This window comes from Stegostoma tigrinum, chromosome 30 (genome assembly GCF_030684315.1).
Source record: "Stegostoma tigrinum isolate sSteTig4 chromosome 30, sSteTig4.hap1, whole genome shotgun sequence".
In the NCBI taxonomy this organism is placed as follows: Eukaryota; Metazoa; Chordata; class Chondrichthyes; order Orectolobiformes; family Stegostomatidae; genus Stegostoma; species Stegostoma tigrinum.
The window spans coordinates 14386548-14405987 of NC_081383.1; the positions used below are offsets into that span (position 1 = coordinate 14386548).

Here is a 19440-nt window from a genome sequence, read left to right on the forward strand (position 1 = left end):
CTTGCCTGGAAAATTGTAGATTCTGATGAACAATTCTCCTGTGCCTGGAACTGCCCGAAAGTGTCCATTTAAATTGGAAAAACTGGAGAGTTCTACTGCAGTTAATGGTTTCTAGGAAATGGTAGACAATTTATCCTAGTTTAACTCCTGGGTAACTGTACTAAACTGATCCCCGGCTTACCACGCAGAGTCACGACCTTTGATCCTTACAGAACAGACTCCGCCCTACCACCACTTGACTTCGAGGACCTGACATTTTGCTCTCTCTCTCCCCTGCTCTTTTCTTTCAATCACACCTCAAAACTGGGACCCAAAAATTGCACGCCCCCCCCCACCACCACCACCACTGTCTCTCACTACTAGCCCTCATCCATTCTGGGGCATTTCAGCTGCGTAGAACTTTAGCTAAGCCACCATTGGAACATTGTGTGCAGGTCTGGTTGCCACACTACCAGAAGGATGTGGAGTTTTAGAGAAGGTGCTGAAATGGTTTGCAAGGCTGTTGCCTGGTTTGAAGGGTATTAGCCATGAGGATACATTGGACAAACTTGGTTTGTTTTTAATTGAACACTGAAGGGTTTAGGGTGACCTGATAGAAGTTCACAAAATTATGAGAGGACCGGATAGAATAGATAGTCAGGGTCTTTTTTCCAAGGTTGAAATGTCACTTACCAGGGGACACGAGTGTTAAGTTTAAAGGCGATGAGGGGCAGGTTTTCTACACAGAGCATGGTAAGTGTCAGGATGCACTGCCACAGGGGGTGGTGGAAGCGGATACAATAGCTTCATTTTAAGAGGTATCTTGACAGATATACAAATAGGCAGTGAATAGTGGGATATTTTAATTTACAAGAGCGTCATGCGTCAGCATAGCCATGATGGGCCGAAGGGCCTGTTCCTGTCCTATACTGTTCTTTATTGTTTCTGACCTTGCTTGCTTGACACGACACCTGTCAGCTCAGATATACCCCCTACATTCATTCACCTACCTGGCATCCTTTCTTCCCACCTTCTCCACTTCTCCTTTCAAAGGAGTTGTCTGTGCTGCTGGAAGTTTAAAACACAGAATGTGACAAGTATTTTGTAGTGAAAAAGGAAGCCTGGTTTTGTTTTTGCAGTAGTGGTGATTAGCTCCACATTTCTTACAGAAGATTCTCTTTCCTAGCATTAAAAAGTAGGAGTGGACAGTAATCTAGTGATTTTTGCCACACCTTGAAAAATCTGGCCCAATATTCTGAAACATTGCAATATTAAAAATGTAATGCCTAGCAAATATAATATAGATAATATTTGTCTAATTTAAAAAGCTATTATTTGTTCAGTTAATCTGCTGACTTTCTCAAAAAAATCTGATTACTACCAAACAGGGAGGAAAATATACCTTTATCAGCTTATGTCACTCCAGAAACATGCCTAATTTCTCAAAGTTTTTCAAAATTTCTTTAAATGATTTTAAATGATCCTGTTACATTACAAAACCCATTCTATTCATTTGTGAGTAATAATTGGATATAATAGAAACGTATTAATTAAGCAGTTATATACAAACGTAAAAGCCAGGAGCTGGAGTAGGCCTTTCAGCCCATTGACCATTTTGTCATTTAACATGGTCAATTTCAACACTGTAAACCCATACTCTTCTCATAGTGCTTGAAACCCCTCAGCCACTAGAAATCTATTTCTTCTAATAATATGTTCTGTGTCTTGGCCTACACTGCCTCTTCTGGTCGAGAATGTTTACCACCTTCTGAGTGAAAAGATTTAGCTTCATTACTGCTTGAAATGACCTACCATATTCTGAGACTGTGGTCTCATGGTTTGGACAGCAGCCAAGAGCAAATATTATCCCTGAATCCAGTCAGAGCAGCCTTACCCAAATGGGTGCCCTTAGCTGCAGCAGGAATGTTGCCACGGACGAGGGTTAGGTTGCAGGCTGGCATGCTATGTGTGAACTCAACAGTTCATACATTTTGTCAATTCTAAAACACTAATCACTTCCATCTATCTTCCATCCAGACCTCACGCTGTGTTCCTGATATTAGTTTGTGATGTGCTCTGATTCACAATTTGCAGGAATTTCATCACCAAGTTAAACTGAGGGACTAATGAATCTCCTCCAAACTGTTCACTCATTTGGTGAAAATGGCATCTGATACTTAAAGTATGTGGCCCATCACAGTGTTGAACCCAACAGGATAATAAATGCCCTATAGCAGAACCGCACACAGTCTTGGACGCAACTAGAAACAAAACAGAAATTGCTGGAAAAACTCAGCAGATCTGGCAGCATCTGTGGAAAGAAATCAGAGTTAACGTTTTGGATTGCACGACCTTTCATAAAAACATGTTTAAACAAGATTTCCTTTAATACTGCAATGTGTAGGTTTTAAGCATCCATTATAGGCTCCAAATTCCACTCCACGAGTCAAATAGCCATGATATTGTTATTCTAGTACAACATTCATTCATCCTCATCAATACAACTGGAATAGTAGCACCATTTTGATTGGCACAACGTAAATGCAGTTTTGGTATGACAGCAGTGCTTCATTTCCATTTATAACATGTTGCGAGAGACACGCAGAATCCAACTCTATACCCAACAGCTGGATATTATACAAGATATTTGGTGGGACAAATCCAGCACATTTTGGCCATTTGTTACACAGAGGAGAAAAAAGTGTATGTTTTCTCCAGTCATTGGAGTGAAACTACTAGGGTTCTCTATCCATTTGTAACAGTTAATAGCTGTCACTAAGAGGTGACCTTCATCTTAGCCAGTATGCTGGATTTATAGCCGTAGCCTAGAAATTCCTGCCAGTCAAAAAAATATTTTCTTCAGAAGGAAATCTGTAGATGTGGTAGGTTACTGTGTGTATGAGTTGACATCATAGTTCATATATTTGTCAATGACAAATCACTATTAGCTTTCTATCTATCTCATACTGCAGGCTATAGAACATAGAACATAGAACAGTACAGCACAGAACAGGCCCTTCAGCCCATGATGTTGTGCCGACCATTGATCCTCATGTATGCACCCTCAAATTTCTGTGACCATATGCATGTCCAGCAGTCTCTTAAATGTCCCCAATGACCTTGCTTCCACAACTGCTGCTGGCAACGCATTCCATGCTCTCACAACTCTCTGTGTAAAGAACCCACCTCTGACATCCCCTCTACACTTTCCTCCAACCCGCTTAAAACTATGACCCCTCGTGTTAGCCATTTCTACCCTGGGAAATAGTCTCTGGCTATCAACTCTAACTATGCCTCTCATTATCTTGTATACCTCAATTAGGTCCCCTCGCCTCCTCCTTTTCTCCAATGAAAAAAGCCTGAGCTCAGTCAACCTCTCTTCATAAGATAAGCCCTCCAGCCCAGGCAGCATCCTGATGTTCCTGATGTTACCCTTTCATATGCTCTGAAACAAACAATATGTGAGCATTTGATTACCAAACTAAATTAGGCAAATAATGGGCGCCTATGATTCCAGTTTACTTGACTATTCCTCATGTTTAAAGCAAATGAATGAGGTGACTAACTGTTGGGAAGGAGTCCACAACTGCATTGCTCACTTACTTTACATTGAGATGCTGGTTCAATCTGAGTCATGAGGTAGATTTTCATTCATACCTGCAAAATAGGAATGGAGGGTAATGAGTAAAAATGCTTCCTGAAAGATACCCCATTAATTGTGCTCGCATGTAGTATGTGATGGATTTGGGCTTGAGTTCATAACCCTTTCTTATAAAGAGAAATTCTTGAGCTTACACTCATTTTGAATTCAAGAGTGGTGAGGTTATGATGGAAGCGTGTAAATCATTAGTTAGAGCTAAAGATGCCATTACCTGGGAGGGCCATAGAGTTGTTCGCCCCTTAGAGAGATGACTGGTGATGGTTTAACCTGAGGACTATCACTCCTCAGGCGAGAGCTGAGGTTTAGAAGGCAGGACCTTCATAGTAACCTCAGGGAATTGCTACAGCTACAGCACTATGTGCAGGTATCTTTACCGCTCTATACAAAACATGTACTGTAGCACCAGAAAGGACACAGAGGAGAATGTTGTCTGGGCCAGAATGATTCAGCTATGAAGAGAGATTAGATGCTGGGCTGCTTTTCCTTAAAGCAAAAAAGGCTAAGGGAGATTGAGGCGTACCAAATTATGAGGGGCATAGCCAAGACGAAACCATTCCCTTTGGTATCGGAATCAAATAACAAGTGTGTATTGATTCAAAGTAAAGGACAAGAGATTCAGAGGGAAATGAAAAATTTCATTTTTCACCCAGTCGGTGGAGGGTATCTTGGGCTCACTGACTGAAAGGATGGTAGAGGAAGGAAGCATCATGACAGTTTAGTTGTATTTGCTGCCCTTGTATTAATCAAAGATCAGCAAATTGCATTTCCAATCTCACAGACTCCAAACCTGCAATTTATGGATGCTAATCTGCTGTTAATTGTCACTCAGTGGATTAGTCAATTCCTCCATCCATGGCAGGGTTTGCAAAATTCCACACTGTCCTCGAGGTGTTGGAATTCTATAACACTAAATTTGGATTTGCAGTTTTAAAAGTGTGCCCATAGCAGCTGGTGATCTGGTGGGCCAATTACAAATATGGCCTGGTCGGACTTATCAACAGGTTGTGATGCTTTGGGCAACTGTCAACTTAGAATATGTAATACCATTTTCATCCATTCTGAAACTGCTATCTGTATATCAAATGATGTTTGGAAAAATGAAAGCGTTATTCAGAATCAAAGTTAGAGCAATTTAAATTGCCATCAAACAGAGCATAATACATCATTCAGATCTGAGTTGATAGGACAGAAGGCAAAGTGTCTTTCTTTGTGGAAAGAGTTTACTATCTCTATTTTCCTGTGATTATATTCACTCCCAGGTCAACTTTTCAAAAACACACACAATTCACTTTATGGCCTTCTCCATCTTTACCTCAAAATAGTAATCCATGAATCTTGACTCTTATCCCTCATCTTACATATTTAGCCAATATTTCCTTTGCCTCTGGCATTTTCTGCTCTCCCTATAATCGTTGCATTCTTTCATTAACTAACTCCTTCTGGCATACATGTTACTTTGGTGCCAACCTTTGGTTGTCCTGTGGGGCAAGTAACCTAGTCCCTCATTCTTGGAGCACTTTGGCTATAATTCATTCAGCCCTTCATCTACCAATCTGATGCTTGTAATTGTCCAATGTATGTATAATCACAACATATGGTGCCTCATTACTTTCTAAGATGTGATTGGATTCAATAGGTAGTGCCAATTAACCTTGAGGAATGCACCCTGCTTCCTTACCATGCTGTAATATCACTGTTTTTCTATTACTACCTATAACCTTACCCAAACCTTTCAATTCTTTCTGCTGTTGTCTTTTGCAATATACAATGTCCCCTAGATTAAAATTTATTTCCAATGAACTACACGGTGCCCTCAGAATTTTCTCTGCTACTTCAGCCGTTAATAATAAATGCCCATCTTCCTGCTTTCAGGACACACAAGTATTCAGAAAAAGTGGAGCCAATTATAGTCCCTTCCCAAATTGAATAATGATCACCCATTACTGATAGAATTCCTGGATTTCTCCCAAATGATAACTTATGTGGATTGTTGTCGCCACCCATTTATAGTGAGTTTTTGACGTGCACTGTCCATGCCAAGGCAGATTTAATTTACAATTTTAGTTTGCTAGGATTTTGTACAACATCTCCTCTATTATCATGTGACTTATTTCACACAGTCCATCGCTAAAGGCACTTTCTGCTGCTATATTTGACTACAATATTAATACTTTCATACATATCCCAAAATTCATCGTGAAATTTCCTCTCTCCTACCTCATGCCAGTTATGAATTGCAAGGTGACTTTTTTTTTACCCTGGACCGTGCCTTGAAGTCTATTGTTACAGTTTTGCTGAAATCTATTTTTAATGGGAGACATTACATTTCGCATCAAGCGGTTTTAAAGCTGTGTTGTGTGCATTGTCCTTTATCTCTGAATCCCTTGATAGGATTTTTAAACCTGTGAAAAGATGGATAAGTCAATTGCTGATGTAATTTTAAGATAATTGGCATCTTTTCCCTTAAATATTTATTTCATGATGTCAGTAATGCCTTTAAAATTTTCAGGAGAGAAATTAGGTCTTGCTAAATTAATACAATCATATATGGATTGTGCAATGATAAAGACACTGACTTCCTGAAAACACATTGTCTTGTCATGTACCCTATCTAGTTTCATTGAGCCTTTTTTTTTATAGACTGTGCAGATCAATTACAGATAACAAAGTGTGAAACCGGATGAACACAGCAGGCCAAGCAGCATCTCAGGAGCACAAAAGCTGACATTTCGGGCCTAGACCCTTCATCAGAGAGGGGGATGGGGAGAGGATTCTGAAATAAATAGGAAGAGGGGGGAGACGGACCGAAGATGGATAGAGGAGAAGATAGGTAGAGAGGAGAGTATAGGTGGGGAGGGGATAGGTCAGTCCAGGGAGGACGGACAGATCACGGAGGCGGGATGAGGTTAGTAGGTTGGAAATGGAGGTGTGGCTTGAGGTGGGAGTAGGGGATAGGTGAGAGGAAGAACAGGTTAGGGGGGCGAGGATGAGCTAGGCTGGTTTTGGAATGCAGTGGGGGGAGGGGAGAAACGCCCTTGACCGTGTGTCCCACATTTCCCGCAATACATCCCTCACACCCCATCACCGCAATAACCGCCCTAAGAGAATCCCCCTCATCCTCACTTACCTCCCCACCAACCTCCGGATACAATGCATCATTCTCCGACACTTTCACCATCTACACTCCGATCCCACCACCCAAGACATTTTTCCATCCCCACCCTTGTCTGCCTTCCTGAGAGACCACTCTCTCTGTGACTCCCTTGTCCACTCCACACACCCCTCCAACCCCACCACACCCGGCAGCTTCCCCTGCAACTGCAGGAAGTGCTACATTTGACCCAACACCACCTCCCTCAACCCCATCCCAGGCCCCAGGATGACTTTCCATATTAAGCAGATGTTCACCTGCACATCTGCCAATGTGGTATACTGTATCCACTGTATCCGTTGTGGCTTCCTCTACATTGGGGAAACCAAGAGGAGGCTTGGGGACCGCTTTACAGAACACCTCCGCTCGGTTCGCGATAAACAATTGCACCTCCCAGTCGCGAACCATTTTAACTCCCCTTCCCATTCCTTAGATGACATGTCCATCATGGGCCTCCTGCAGTACCATAATGGTGCCACCCGGAGGTTGCAGGAACAGCAACTCATATTCCGCTTGGGAATCCTGCAGCCCAATGGTATCAATGTGGACTTCACAAGCTTCAAAATCTCCCCTTCCCCCACTGCATCCCAAAACCAGCCCAGTTCGTCCCCGCCTCCCTAACCTCTTCTTCCTCTCACCTATCGCCTCCTCCCACCTCAAGCTGCACCTCCATTTCCCACCTACTAACCTCATCTCGCCTCCTTGACCTGTCCGTCCTCCCCAGACTGACCTATCCCCTCCCTACCTCCCCACCTATACTCTCCTCTCCACCTATCTTCTCCTCTATCCATCTTCGGTCTGCCTCCCCCTCTCTCCTTATTTATTTCAGAACCCTCACCCCATCCCCCTCTCTGATGAAGGATCTAGGCCTGAAACATCAGCTTTTGCGCTCCTGAGATGCTGCTTGGCCTGTTGTGTACATCCAGCTCCACACTTCGCTATCTTGGATTCTGCAGCATCTGCAGTTCCCAATATCTCTGTGCGGATCAATTAGTTGGTCGTACAGGGAATTGCCACTTTTTTATTTAGTGATTTCAGCATATTGGCATCCCAAAACCTGAAGCAGGTAGAAATTTCAAATATTTTAAACTTTCTTCCTTTTTGTTTCCAAGATTTTTTAAATAACATTCAACCAATCCACATCACTCACTGCCTACGCAACCACTATCCAACTCAGCACAATTGAATCATTGCTGGGCTGAAGCACCTTCTAAGTAATAGAATTCTCCTTGCCCGATCAATGTCACCGGAGTCTCCTCCTGAACATTCTATCCCAGCATAATTTTCATTTAATTTTTATTTCATTTTGGACTATCCATTGCATTCTAATTTCCGTTCTCCTGTGGTGGCATCTAGTTGTTCCACACTGATCTTTATTCATATTTCTTTTGCTTACAATTTTTATCGTGTGAATATCCTAAATTCTGTATTTGGTATCGAGTTGTAAGTCATTCAGCCCTTAGGTATAATGATTGGTAGAAGTCAAGGGGAGGCTTTATTTCTAAAACATTTGTGCTGTGCATACACTTGATCTCCTGTGGCCCGGCAGAACCCCAGCCCTGTAACACCAACCTCCCCTTGCCAATGGTCTTGGGTCAGAAGCAGGCCAGTCAGCTCAGCAAGTATGCTGTGCCATTCAGTGAGATCATGGCTGATCTGATAATCTTCAACTTTGCTTTCCTGTTTTTTCTGCTTACCTTTAGATTCCCTTACTGATTAAATACCTGCCTATCTACTATTTGCTATATTAACATAATAGGTTGATAAATTCGAGCCAGTGGTAAATTATGGATAAAATAATTTCATTTCTTAAGTTGCACTTAGAAATGTTATTTGTTGATGGAATAATGTCTTTTCACTACATTGCTTCTAATATGATCAACAAACTAAACACAGCATCTGTGAGACTTGATATTTTGTGTGATATGAGGATATATCACTTTAAGCTCATTAAATCCTTTTTTCTCGGAATAATGGAGTTTAGAGTATCCATTAATTAAAAATGAGAATGCAATTGTAGGGCTCCATTGATAACAATTAGATATTAATATTAGTTATCCTATTGTTACAAGTTATATAATTTTTCACACTTACATTGTGATTTCTTATGATCCATTTTTAAAAAAATTGTTTGAAACATGAAAGCAAAGATTCTAATTATAATCACATTTTATTCTCTCCTATGAAAAGATATTCCATATGACCTATGATCTTGCCAGTGCTGTCATGCGAATATTTAACCTTATTGGAATGATGCTGCTTTTATGCCACTGGGATGGATGCCTACAATTTCTTGTGCCATTGCTTCAAGATTTTCCAAATGATTGCTGGGTTTCTTTAAATAACATGGTGGTACGTACCAAATTACTATTCTCTAGTATAAGGCATTATTTCTTACTCATTGTCATGGAATGTTTTTGTTTCTCTTATTTCTATCATATAATGCAATTTACCAACATGACAATGTTAGATAATTTATCTTGATCGATATAAGTGAAGTAACAGAGGTCTTGTGGTGCAGTGGATGAGTTCAAGTCAAATCCCGGGACTTAATAGCCATGGAAGTTGTATTCTGCACATATAGGTGATAGGAATGGGCGTGATTCCTAGTCAGCCAAGTGCTAGAAAGAAACTGGCATCTCTACCATCACTACCCATGTAGAAGTGCATGCTGCCATAGCAACTAGGATTCCTCGAATGATCTGTACACACCACACAATGCAAAGTCATATAAAACCATAGCTAAAATGTTTCCATTCCTGAAAGAGTTCAGCAATTATCCAGATCAATTAAAGTTCTCAAGTCCATAAATGCCAATTCAACCATTATCTACAAAGGTGACATTATGATGCATTAGAATACCCTGCTAACATTTTGATGTGACCTGCATTGTAACATCCATAGCAACATAGAAGAAAGGAACAGGAGGAGGCCATTCGGCTCTTCGAGTCTGGTCCACCATTCTTCACGATCATAGTTGATCATCCAACTCACTAGCCTGATTCTGCTTTCCCCCCATAACCTTTGATTACATTCACCCCAAGTGCTATATCTAGTTGCCTCTTGAATACATTCAGTGTTTTGGCATCAACTACTTCTTGTAGGAATGAATTTCACAGGTTCACCACTATTGAGCTGGTGAAATGTCTCCTCATCTCTGTCCTAATTTGTCTACCCCAAATCCTCATACTGTGACCCCCTGGTTCTGGACACACCCACCATCTGGAACATCTCCCTGCATCTACCCTATCAAGCCCTGTTAGAATTTTATAAGTCCCTATGCGATCTTCTAAACTTCAACGAAAACAATTCTAAAACAATCTCTACTCATACATCAGACATGCCATCCCTGGAATCAGCCTGGTAAACTCTGCTGCATTCCCTTGAGAGCAAGAACATCCTTTCTCAGAAAAAGAGATCAAAACTGAACACAATATTCTAGGTGTGGCCCCACCAAGGCCTTGTACAACTGCCACACACATCCCTGCTCCTGTATCGAAATCTCTTGCAATGCAGCTCAACATACCATTTGCCTTCTTTACTGCCTGCATGCTTACCTTCAGTGACACAAGGACACCCAGGTGCTGCTGCACACTCCCCTCTCCCAACTTACAGCCATTCAGGTAATAATCTGCCTTCTTGTCTTTGCATCCGAAATGAATAACCTCACATTTATCCAAATTATACTGCATTTGCCATTGATTTGCCTACTCACCCAAACTGTCTAGATGTGCTAAAGAATCTCTGCATCCTCATCATTGTTCACCCTCCCACCCAACTTCGTATGATTTGGAAAATATAGTGAATAGTTGTGGTCCGGCACTGATCCCTGCAACACCCCACTGCCTGCCAATTTGAAAAGGACTCATGAATTCCTACTGGTGATAATGGGAACTGCAGATGCTGGAGAATCCAAGATAACAAAGTGTGAAGCTGGATGAACACAGCAGGCCAAGCAGCATCTCAGGAGCACGAAAGCTGACGTTTTGGGCCTAGACCCTTCTCTTTGTTTCCTTTCTGCCAACCAGTTTCCTATTCATCTCAATACACTTCCCCCAATCCCATGCGCTTTAATCTTACATATTAATCTGTGATGTGGGACTTTGTCAAATGCTTTCTGAAAGTCCAAATATTACATTGACTGACCCCTCCTCAACTCTATTGGTTAGATCTTTGTAGAATTCCAACAGATTTGTCACACATGATTTCCCCTTCGTAAATTTAAACTGATCCTGCCACTGCTTTCTAAATGCTCTGTTATAAACTTCTTGGCAATGGATTCGAGAATTTTCCCCACTGCCGATGTTAGGCTCTCCTTATAGATGTTAGGTCTATAATTCTCTGTTCTCTCTACCTTCCTTTAAGAAAATTTGAGTGACATTAGCCACACTGCAATCTGCAGGGACCGTTCCAGATCTATAGAATCTTGGAAGATGACTACAAATGCATCCACTGTTTCTAGAGCTACTTCCTTAAGTACTTTGGGATGTAGATTGTCAGGCCCATGGGAATTTATTGACCTTCAATCCCAACAATTTTCTTGGCACTATTTCTTTACAAATATTGACCTCCTTCAGCACTTTCCTCTCACTAAATCTCGCCTCCTCCAACATTTCTGGTATCTGATTTGTGTCCTCTTTTGTGAAGACGGAACCAAAGTATGTATTTAGATATAGTTCTTCTGGTTAAAAGGATGGAAGAGCGTAGGGAGAAAGCAGTGGTATGGTATTGAGATGGATGACCAGCCATGTTCATATTAAATGGAGGACCAGGGCTGAAAGGCCAAGTGGCCTTCTGTTCCTACTTTTCTATGTTTCTTAATTGGAGAGAAATGTATGCAAAGCAATGTGTTAGTGTCTGTGCTCGTTTGTGGAGAGCAGAGCACAACGTTGCACACAGTGATGGCCTATTGGTGTCTCCTCATCATCACTGGAACAGTCCTGGTATTCTCTCGGCAGCTCAATGGCCCTTTCCTCAAAGGAGGTGAGGAACTTGATGTCACCACATTCCTGGTCAGTCTTAGCCTGGTTATGGGCCAGTTTTTTTCTCCGACTGTAAAATGAGAGAGGAATCAAGTTTAATGGGAATGTGTGTCACAGCAGTCTGTGAGCAAACTGTAGCACTGCCAAGTGATAGGGCATCATCAGTGAGTGCGCAGGAAGCACAGAGATTTGGGAGAGCTAATAATTTAAGGGGATGAGGTGGGTGGGACCCATTGAGTGGACAATATGTGATACTGAGGCATGCAGACTATGATTGTTTCTGAGAGTGGCAGGGTGAGACAGACATGATCCTGTGAGTTTGATGTAGCAGAATGAAGTTGGTACCATTTGCAGATCGGGTGCTCATTGATTTGATTTCTGGCACTGTTTGCTTTCTCTTTTCAACGACACTCACCTGTGTTGTCATCTATGCCCAGGTTGGATAGGTCTGATGCCAAGCATCTTTACTTTACTCGCTGGAAAGAGGATAATCCCATCCTTCTGTGATCCTGTCTAGCAACTTCAGCAGGGCATGTTCTGTGCAGTGGGGAGCAGCTAATGGTTTTCTTTTTTTGGAATCTCTTGGGTTGGAGGAGTGACCACTAAGGCTAAATGGAGGGTCCTGGCTTACAGAACCTGAAGTGGTGTCCATTGTAAATATGATGTAAATATGGCGCCGGATCTTTTGAACCCAGAAGGTTCCACTAGTGGCAAGAAGCTCAAGTCCCCTTGCTATACAATTCACCAAGTAACTCAAGCATCATGTCACATGCATTGATGCAAAGCATGTGTTTGGGTGTGAGTATATGCCCTGGGATATGGTGGATGGGAGGCCATTCAATGCATTCAACACTATACTTGAGCTTCAAAAAGGAAAAATCCGCTTCATGAAGCCAAGTGTCCAGCCTCAGTGCTGTCCAGTTCTACAATTTCATGATCAATGAACCATACTTTGTTCTGTTGATCCAGTGTCCCTTTTGTTGTACAGTCTCTTTCGGCTTTCTCGTCACTATATCATGTCTCACTTCTATTGAAATGAGTTCCTTATTCTCAAAATAAAATATTAATGAGCTGTTCATGTTTCATCATTTCTGAAAGAATAGAAAGTGCATGTGAAGAGGCAGTTAATGTTTCATATATTACAAATAGCTACAGGAATGTAATAATGCATTTTATAGCTATCTTCTGTCAAATATTTCTGTCAAACTTATTTATGGACAAGTATATTCTTGTTGTATTTCTTGTAACTGGAAATTGTGGACAATATTAAGCTTTAATTTAAAATACAAGTCAGAGCGCCCCTGTGTATTCTGACTTAAAAATACCTCTAGCAGCCATGATGAAAGTATTCTCAGCATTTTCTTTAGGGTATGTTTTGAAGAGACCAATTTTTAAAAAAAAAATCCTTCACCCACACAGAAAGCACTGTGAATTTAGTTAGTTCTCCATAATTAGAGTAATTTGAAAATGATCACTTGCAGAAGTTGTCCAACCCTACAGCTCAGATTGTACTTAACATCACATTATTTTATGACAAGAAAGTAGTTTCTTCTGGCACAGGCACATGGATTGTAAGGATTCCCCCTGTGCTGTATTTTGATTTCTTTAAGTTAAATATAACCATAAGAGCATAAGAAATAGGAGCTGAATTAGCCATTCAGGCCTTCGCATCTGTCCCACCATTCAATAAGCTGATGGTTAATCTGCCCCAGGCCTCAGCTTCTGTCTTGTTTCAATTCCTTATGGCACTCCACTGCCCCCCAGTATTTCAAAAATCAATCCACCTCCTTTTTAAATACTTTCAGTAATCTCACCTCTGGGATAGAGGATTCCAAACATTCGTTATCCTTTGAGAGAAGGAAGTACATCACATCTCAGCTTTAAATGGCTGTTTCCTGTTTCTGTAATGCTGTTCTTTGTTTCAAGACTCCCCCACTAGTTGAAACATCATCTCAACATTTATCCTGTCAAGTGCCCTTCCACTTACAGAATTTTGTATGTTCCTATAAGATAATTTCTCATTCTTCTAAATTCGAAGGAGTAAAGGCCTATCTGTTTAGCTGCGGCATGCATGCCCTACAGTTTAGGATTGCCTGCCTGGCGTTTAATCAAGAGAAGATGAAAACAATATGACATGATGATTCTGTGAGCACATGATGTAACTCCAAATGTGAAATACTTAATCTCTAATAGATGCATTGATTTACAAACATATGCCATCTTATCCATTTATTTCTTCCTCCTTCCACGTCTTGTTCTCCTGTCTTGTTCCCCAACACACTCAAAACTGAAATTGTCACAGTAATTCTCAAATTAATAATCTGTTTTCACTTTCAAACATTAACGAGTTCAGTTAAAAAGGCGAGGTGTGCAGATAAAAGAGCACAATATTTAACCAATGTTTTTAAATTCTTTGATTTTTTTCCATTTTCTTTTTCCCTTGTTCAACAGAATGATTCCTGGAGTGAACTCTATTCTTTTGCACTGTTTAAAGCAATGAGCCACATGCTCTGCATAGGCTATGGTCGTCAAGCTCCAGAAAGCATGTCTGACATCTGGCTAACAATGTTAAGCATGATAGTTGGTGCCACCTGCTATGCCATGTTTATTGGTCATGCGACAGCCCTGATCCAGTCTTTGGATTCATCGCGCCGTCAGTACCAAGAAAAGGTAGGATGCTTACTTAAACATTCAATGTGTAATAAGGTCACAATGAATTAACATTGTCCATTAGATTTTGGGACCCATGCTCTTCACAATGAAACAACATTAATCACATTGCAAATTTTATCAAGCATGCTGTGTGGGTAATGTATATAACACGATCATATCCATAAGCTCATATTGCACGTAAGTTGTACCTTTTGTGTCTGAAATTATTGGCAATGCATAGATTGGTAAGTACAAAATAGCGTCATCTGCAAAAAACTCAGCAGTTTCAATCCATTTAAAATGATGGCGTTGATTACTCAGAATATTATTTGGAACTTGCGTTTTATAATTAATTAATGACCTATAACCAACATGTATACTTGGGAACAATTGTGCCTGATATTCAGGAAATAGTATCCAAAACAAAAATACCACAATGTATCCAGCTCCTAAAATTGTCTATGATCAGCTACTGCAAGAAAGCCTGTTACTTGAGAGTAAGTGGTTTGAGTTTCAAGGTAAATCTTGGGAAATGACAAGGCAATGACTAGAATGGCAAGTAACAGGAACTCATGAGTATTATTTTGAAACATAGTGTATTGCAGGAAGTACTGGAAGGATTGATACTGTGGTCGTAGTGATATGTTTAACTTATATGTGCCTTTAACTCAATGGAAAGTTACAGATTCATAAACAAAACTAAACAGGTGGGGAAACAAATATTTGAAGAGGCAAACAAACTGCAAAACAAGTTAGGTCAGGTGTTAATTGATCGAATGAAATTAAGAGAAGTGTGAAACATTGTTGCCTATTTTTCCCTGAGTCCTTCATGAATTAGATCAGAAGAGTTATAGGGGAAACTGTGGTCAGCACATCAGAGGGAAAAAAAGTCATTAACTATACAGTAAAGACATTAGCGTGTGTGTCGGAGGGAGTGGTATATTGATTATTTCACATTATTGCTTCCAATTCTGGTTATCGAAACTTTCGGGAGACATTACAAAGTATAACAAAAAATGAACACACGACTGGCCATTCATGTCAGAAGACTTAGTCATGAGGAACCAAGGCATTTCAAAGACAAAGCTCTGGAGATATTTATTAAAATATATAATGATATTTTAACAGGACACCCTTAGTATAGTTGCCAAATTATTCATGTTCCATACTGACACCAGAATTGCAGTGAGAATCTGGAACCTGATCTGACCTTGGAAAGGTATCAGTGGGACCTGCTGGAAGGGATAGTCTAACAGCAAAGTTGTTTGATATTCTGTGAAGTGTATGCAAATTCATTATGCTATGAAGCCTGGATGCACATGCTCAATGATTCATTCAGAGACTTTTAAAAAAAGACTAGACTTAGTGGCATTAGAAAAGGTGCAGAAAAGAATCACAATAATGTTTCCAGGGACGTAGAATATCAGTTGGGAAGAAAGATTGGAGAAGTGGGTTTGTACTCCTTAGAGAAGATTAACAGGAGATTTGCTAGAAATGTTCAAATTCAGTGGGGGGTGGGGGTTATGGACACAGCTAAGGAGAAATTATCATTAATGGAAGGATTGAAACCAGAGGAAACTTACTGAAGGTAATTGCCAAATGAAGCAATAGTGATGTGGAGGAAAACCTTCTTAAGAAATGAGCGGTTGGCATCTCGAATGCACCTACGTGTGGGTGTGTCCAATACAACTTGGCCATACTTAGTTTAAAACAAAAATCTGCTAGAGTCTTAAAAATTTCTTTAAGTTGTGATGGCTCAGATATCTCAGACAAGGCGTTAAGTCAAGTTGACAAGACACTTTTAGGCAGATTCATGCAAAGCAAACATGAGACTTGGAAATTATTTGAAGAGAAAATATTGTGGAGGCAAGAAGAAAAGGTAAGGAGTGGGACTAGGTGAGTTGCCCTTGAAAACCACTATAGTCACAGTGGACGAACAATTCCTTTCTGTTCTGACCATTTTGTGAATGTTTATGATAAGTAGTTCAAATTTTGACATTGCACTGTAATCGTTTTAGTTAAAATTGCCTGTGAGGATCTTTTGCATATTTATAACCAATTTCATGGGAGATATTTTATGTCATTGTATGGTTCAAACCCACTCTGCAGCAGCTGCTTTGAGACTGCTTACATTTTATAAAAAATCATTCATGAATGTGGGCATCCCTGCCTGGCCAGCACTTATTGCCTATCCCAGCTGCCCTTGAGAAGATGATGATGAGCTACCTTCTTGAGCTGCTGCAATCCATTATGAAGAGAGATTCACATGTTTGACCCAATAACACTAAAGGACCAGCGATATATTTCCACATCAGAGTGATGAGTGGCTTGGAGGAAGTTGCAGGTACTGGTGTTCTTATGTATCTACTGGTCTCGTCTTTCTAGGTAGTAGTGATCATGGATTTGGATGGTACTATTCAAGGTGCATTTCTGCAGTACATCTTATAGATGGTACACATTGCTGCTGCTGAGCATAGACAATGGTGGAGGGAGTGAATGGTTGTGGCTGTTGGTGTCAATCAAATGTGTTAATTTGACTTGGATGGTGTCAAGTTTCCTGAGTCAGAAATCAGAGGACATGAGGTTATAGTCCAACCAGTTTATTTGAAATTACAAGCTTTCAGAACATTGCCCCTTCATTTCACCTGGTGAAGGAGCAACACTCAGAAAGCTTGTGATTTCCACAAATAAAATTATTGAATTATAACCTTGAGTTGTCTGAGTTCTGACCTTGTCCAGCCTAGCCCAGTGCCAGCAGCTCCACATGCAAGCTTCCTGAGTGTTATTGATACTGCATTGACCCAAGCAACTGGGTAATATTCCATCATATTCCTCACTCATATCTTGTCGATAGTGGACAGGCTTTGGGCAATTAGGAGGTGAGTTACTCACTGTGGGATTCAAAGCATCTGATTTGCTCTTGTATATGTTTTTAATCCGCCTGCTCTTGGCAGGTGATATTTAAAGGCTAACTTTCCAGTCCAGAAGTAGGGACAACATAAATGCACCACAAGAGCCCTTAAATTATTATAAATCAACCTGTTTGGCATGTTGTGACACCCTCTGTTGTAGATGACTAGTCCAGTTTTGTTTCTGGGTCAGTGTTGATAGATGATGCATTGTTTAAACTTGGTTTTCATAGATCGGGTGAATAAGATCATAACAAAAAATAAGAGCAGGAGTAGTTTGTTACAGGTTCTTATTTGCTGTGTTGCCGTCAATAGACAAACGACATGATCAACTAATGGTAATAAAATGTGAGGCTGGATGAACACAGCAGGCCCAGCAGCATCTCAGGAGCACAAAAGCTGACGTTTCGGGCCTAGACCCTTCATCAGACTGATGAAGGGTCTAGGCCCGAAACGTCAGCTTTTGTGCTCCTGAGATGCTGCTGGGCCTGCTGTGTTCATCCAGCCTCACATTTTATTATCTTGGATTCTCCAGCATCTGCAGTTCCGATTATCTCTGATCAAATAATGGCCTGCCTGAAAATTTTGTGGAAGATGGCAACTCATTATGATGAAGAGCCACAGGCTCAAAATGTTAACTCTGCTTTCTCCCCACAGATGCTGACACTCCTGCTGAGTTTTTGTTTCAGATCTCCACCTTCTGCAGTTCTTTTGTTTTATTTTATTTGGTCCTATTGGTCTGGTTGCAATTAAAATTTCCCAGTAAGATCATAGAGAATGTTGCCAAAAGCTCAGGAGTTATTGGTGGCAAGTGTATCCTGGAAATCTGTCTTCAGAAGAGGAAGGCACTGAACAAAGTCAAAAGAAATGAAGGGAAGTCGAAATCAAGGATTATAATTTTGAAATTGCTGAATCACAGTCTGAAGTGAAACCATTATGTAACACATTTTTAGAATTTGGGCAATTGATTCACTGTGTGTTATTGTATCTGTTTTTCACTGAAGTCAAAATGAAAGCTCAAATCTCTGACAAGCTTCGGTGATTTAATTGTGTTGTGGTGGCAAGAATGGCTGCCAAATTCTACAGCAAACGGCTAAACCTAAGCCGTGGTCACATTTTGTTAGTCAGTAAATTAAGACAGTAAACTACACAAGAACAGAACTCTCAAAAATAATTGAATATTGGTGTCAAGGTTTCTCAATGGATGATATAACTGATTAAAAATGAAATGGAAAATTGAGAGATTTTGATATAATGCAGTTGTTTAATATTGATTTTCTTCTCATCAGAGATTTTTACAGGTTTCTCCAAAAAAAAATGAGCATTTGCTAATTGTGGGAACAATTCAAACAGTTTTATATTTGTTTTGCAGCAACCCAATTACAAAGCTTTTCGTACTGTTGTCCCTGGTATTTTGGAGGTTCTCAGATTTCATAGAAATTGTTGTGGTTATTAAATGGGTGGATTTTTTTGAGGCTAATTGTGGAAGTGGAGGCCCAGTCATTGAGTCTGTTTAAGGCACAGGTAAATTGGCTTTTGATTATTTAGGGAATCAAAGGTTATGGGAGAAATCAGGAGAATGAGTTGTAAAAACATATTAACCAGGATTGAATGGCAGAGCAGGATCACTAGGCCGAATGGCCTAATTTTGCCCCAATATATTTTAGTCCTATGGAAGTGTTTTATACTAATATGATTGATTTAATTGATGTAATAGTGGTGGAAGATGCAGATTTTGATTGATATGGTGTGAAAGTGGGCAAGAAGGATTAATTTGACCCTATAAAGAGATAACATTGTGTGACTAACTTTGGAGGAGAATGTCAGTCGGTGAACTTTCTGCCAAAGCATGAGCTCGGCTGAATGGCCTCCTTCTACATAGTAACTTTCATTGGAAAGTAATTCCAATAATGTCCTAATCTGAACTTTCCCTTCATCAAGAAGCCCTCGAGTAACCAATGTGAAAATCCCTTTAAAATGGGACTGACACTAAAGCATTTGATTAAGTTTGGGGGAGGGCAGGGTGGGGGGGTGGAAGAGAGGCGGAGAGAGAGAGATAGAGAAAAGCAGCACAGATCAATGCTTGTATACTGTGTGCTAAATACT

The 19440-nt window shown here is 40.5% G+C and overlaps 1 protein-coding gene across 1 annotated transcript in view; it reads left to right on the forward strand.

Moving 5' to 3' along the window:
* Positions 1 to 19440, forward strand: part of hcn2b (hyperpolarization activated cyclic nucleotide-gated potassium channel 2b) — a 108147-nt gene that overhangs the window by 28360 nt on the left and 60347 nt on the right. Inside the window, exons 3-4 of the mRNA XM_048560129.2 lie at positions 8982 to 9143; positions 14225 to 14443. Coding sequence (XP_048416086.1) covers positions 8982 to 9143; positions 14225 to 14443 — 381 coding nt within the window. The remainder of the gene's footprint in view (positions 1 to 8981; positions 9144 to 14224; positions 14444 to 19440) is intronic.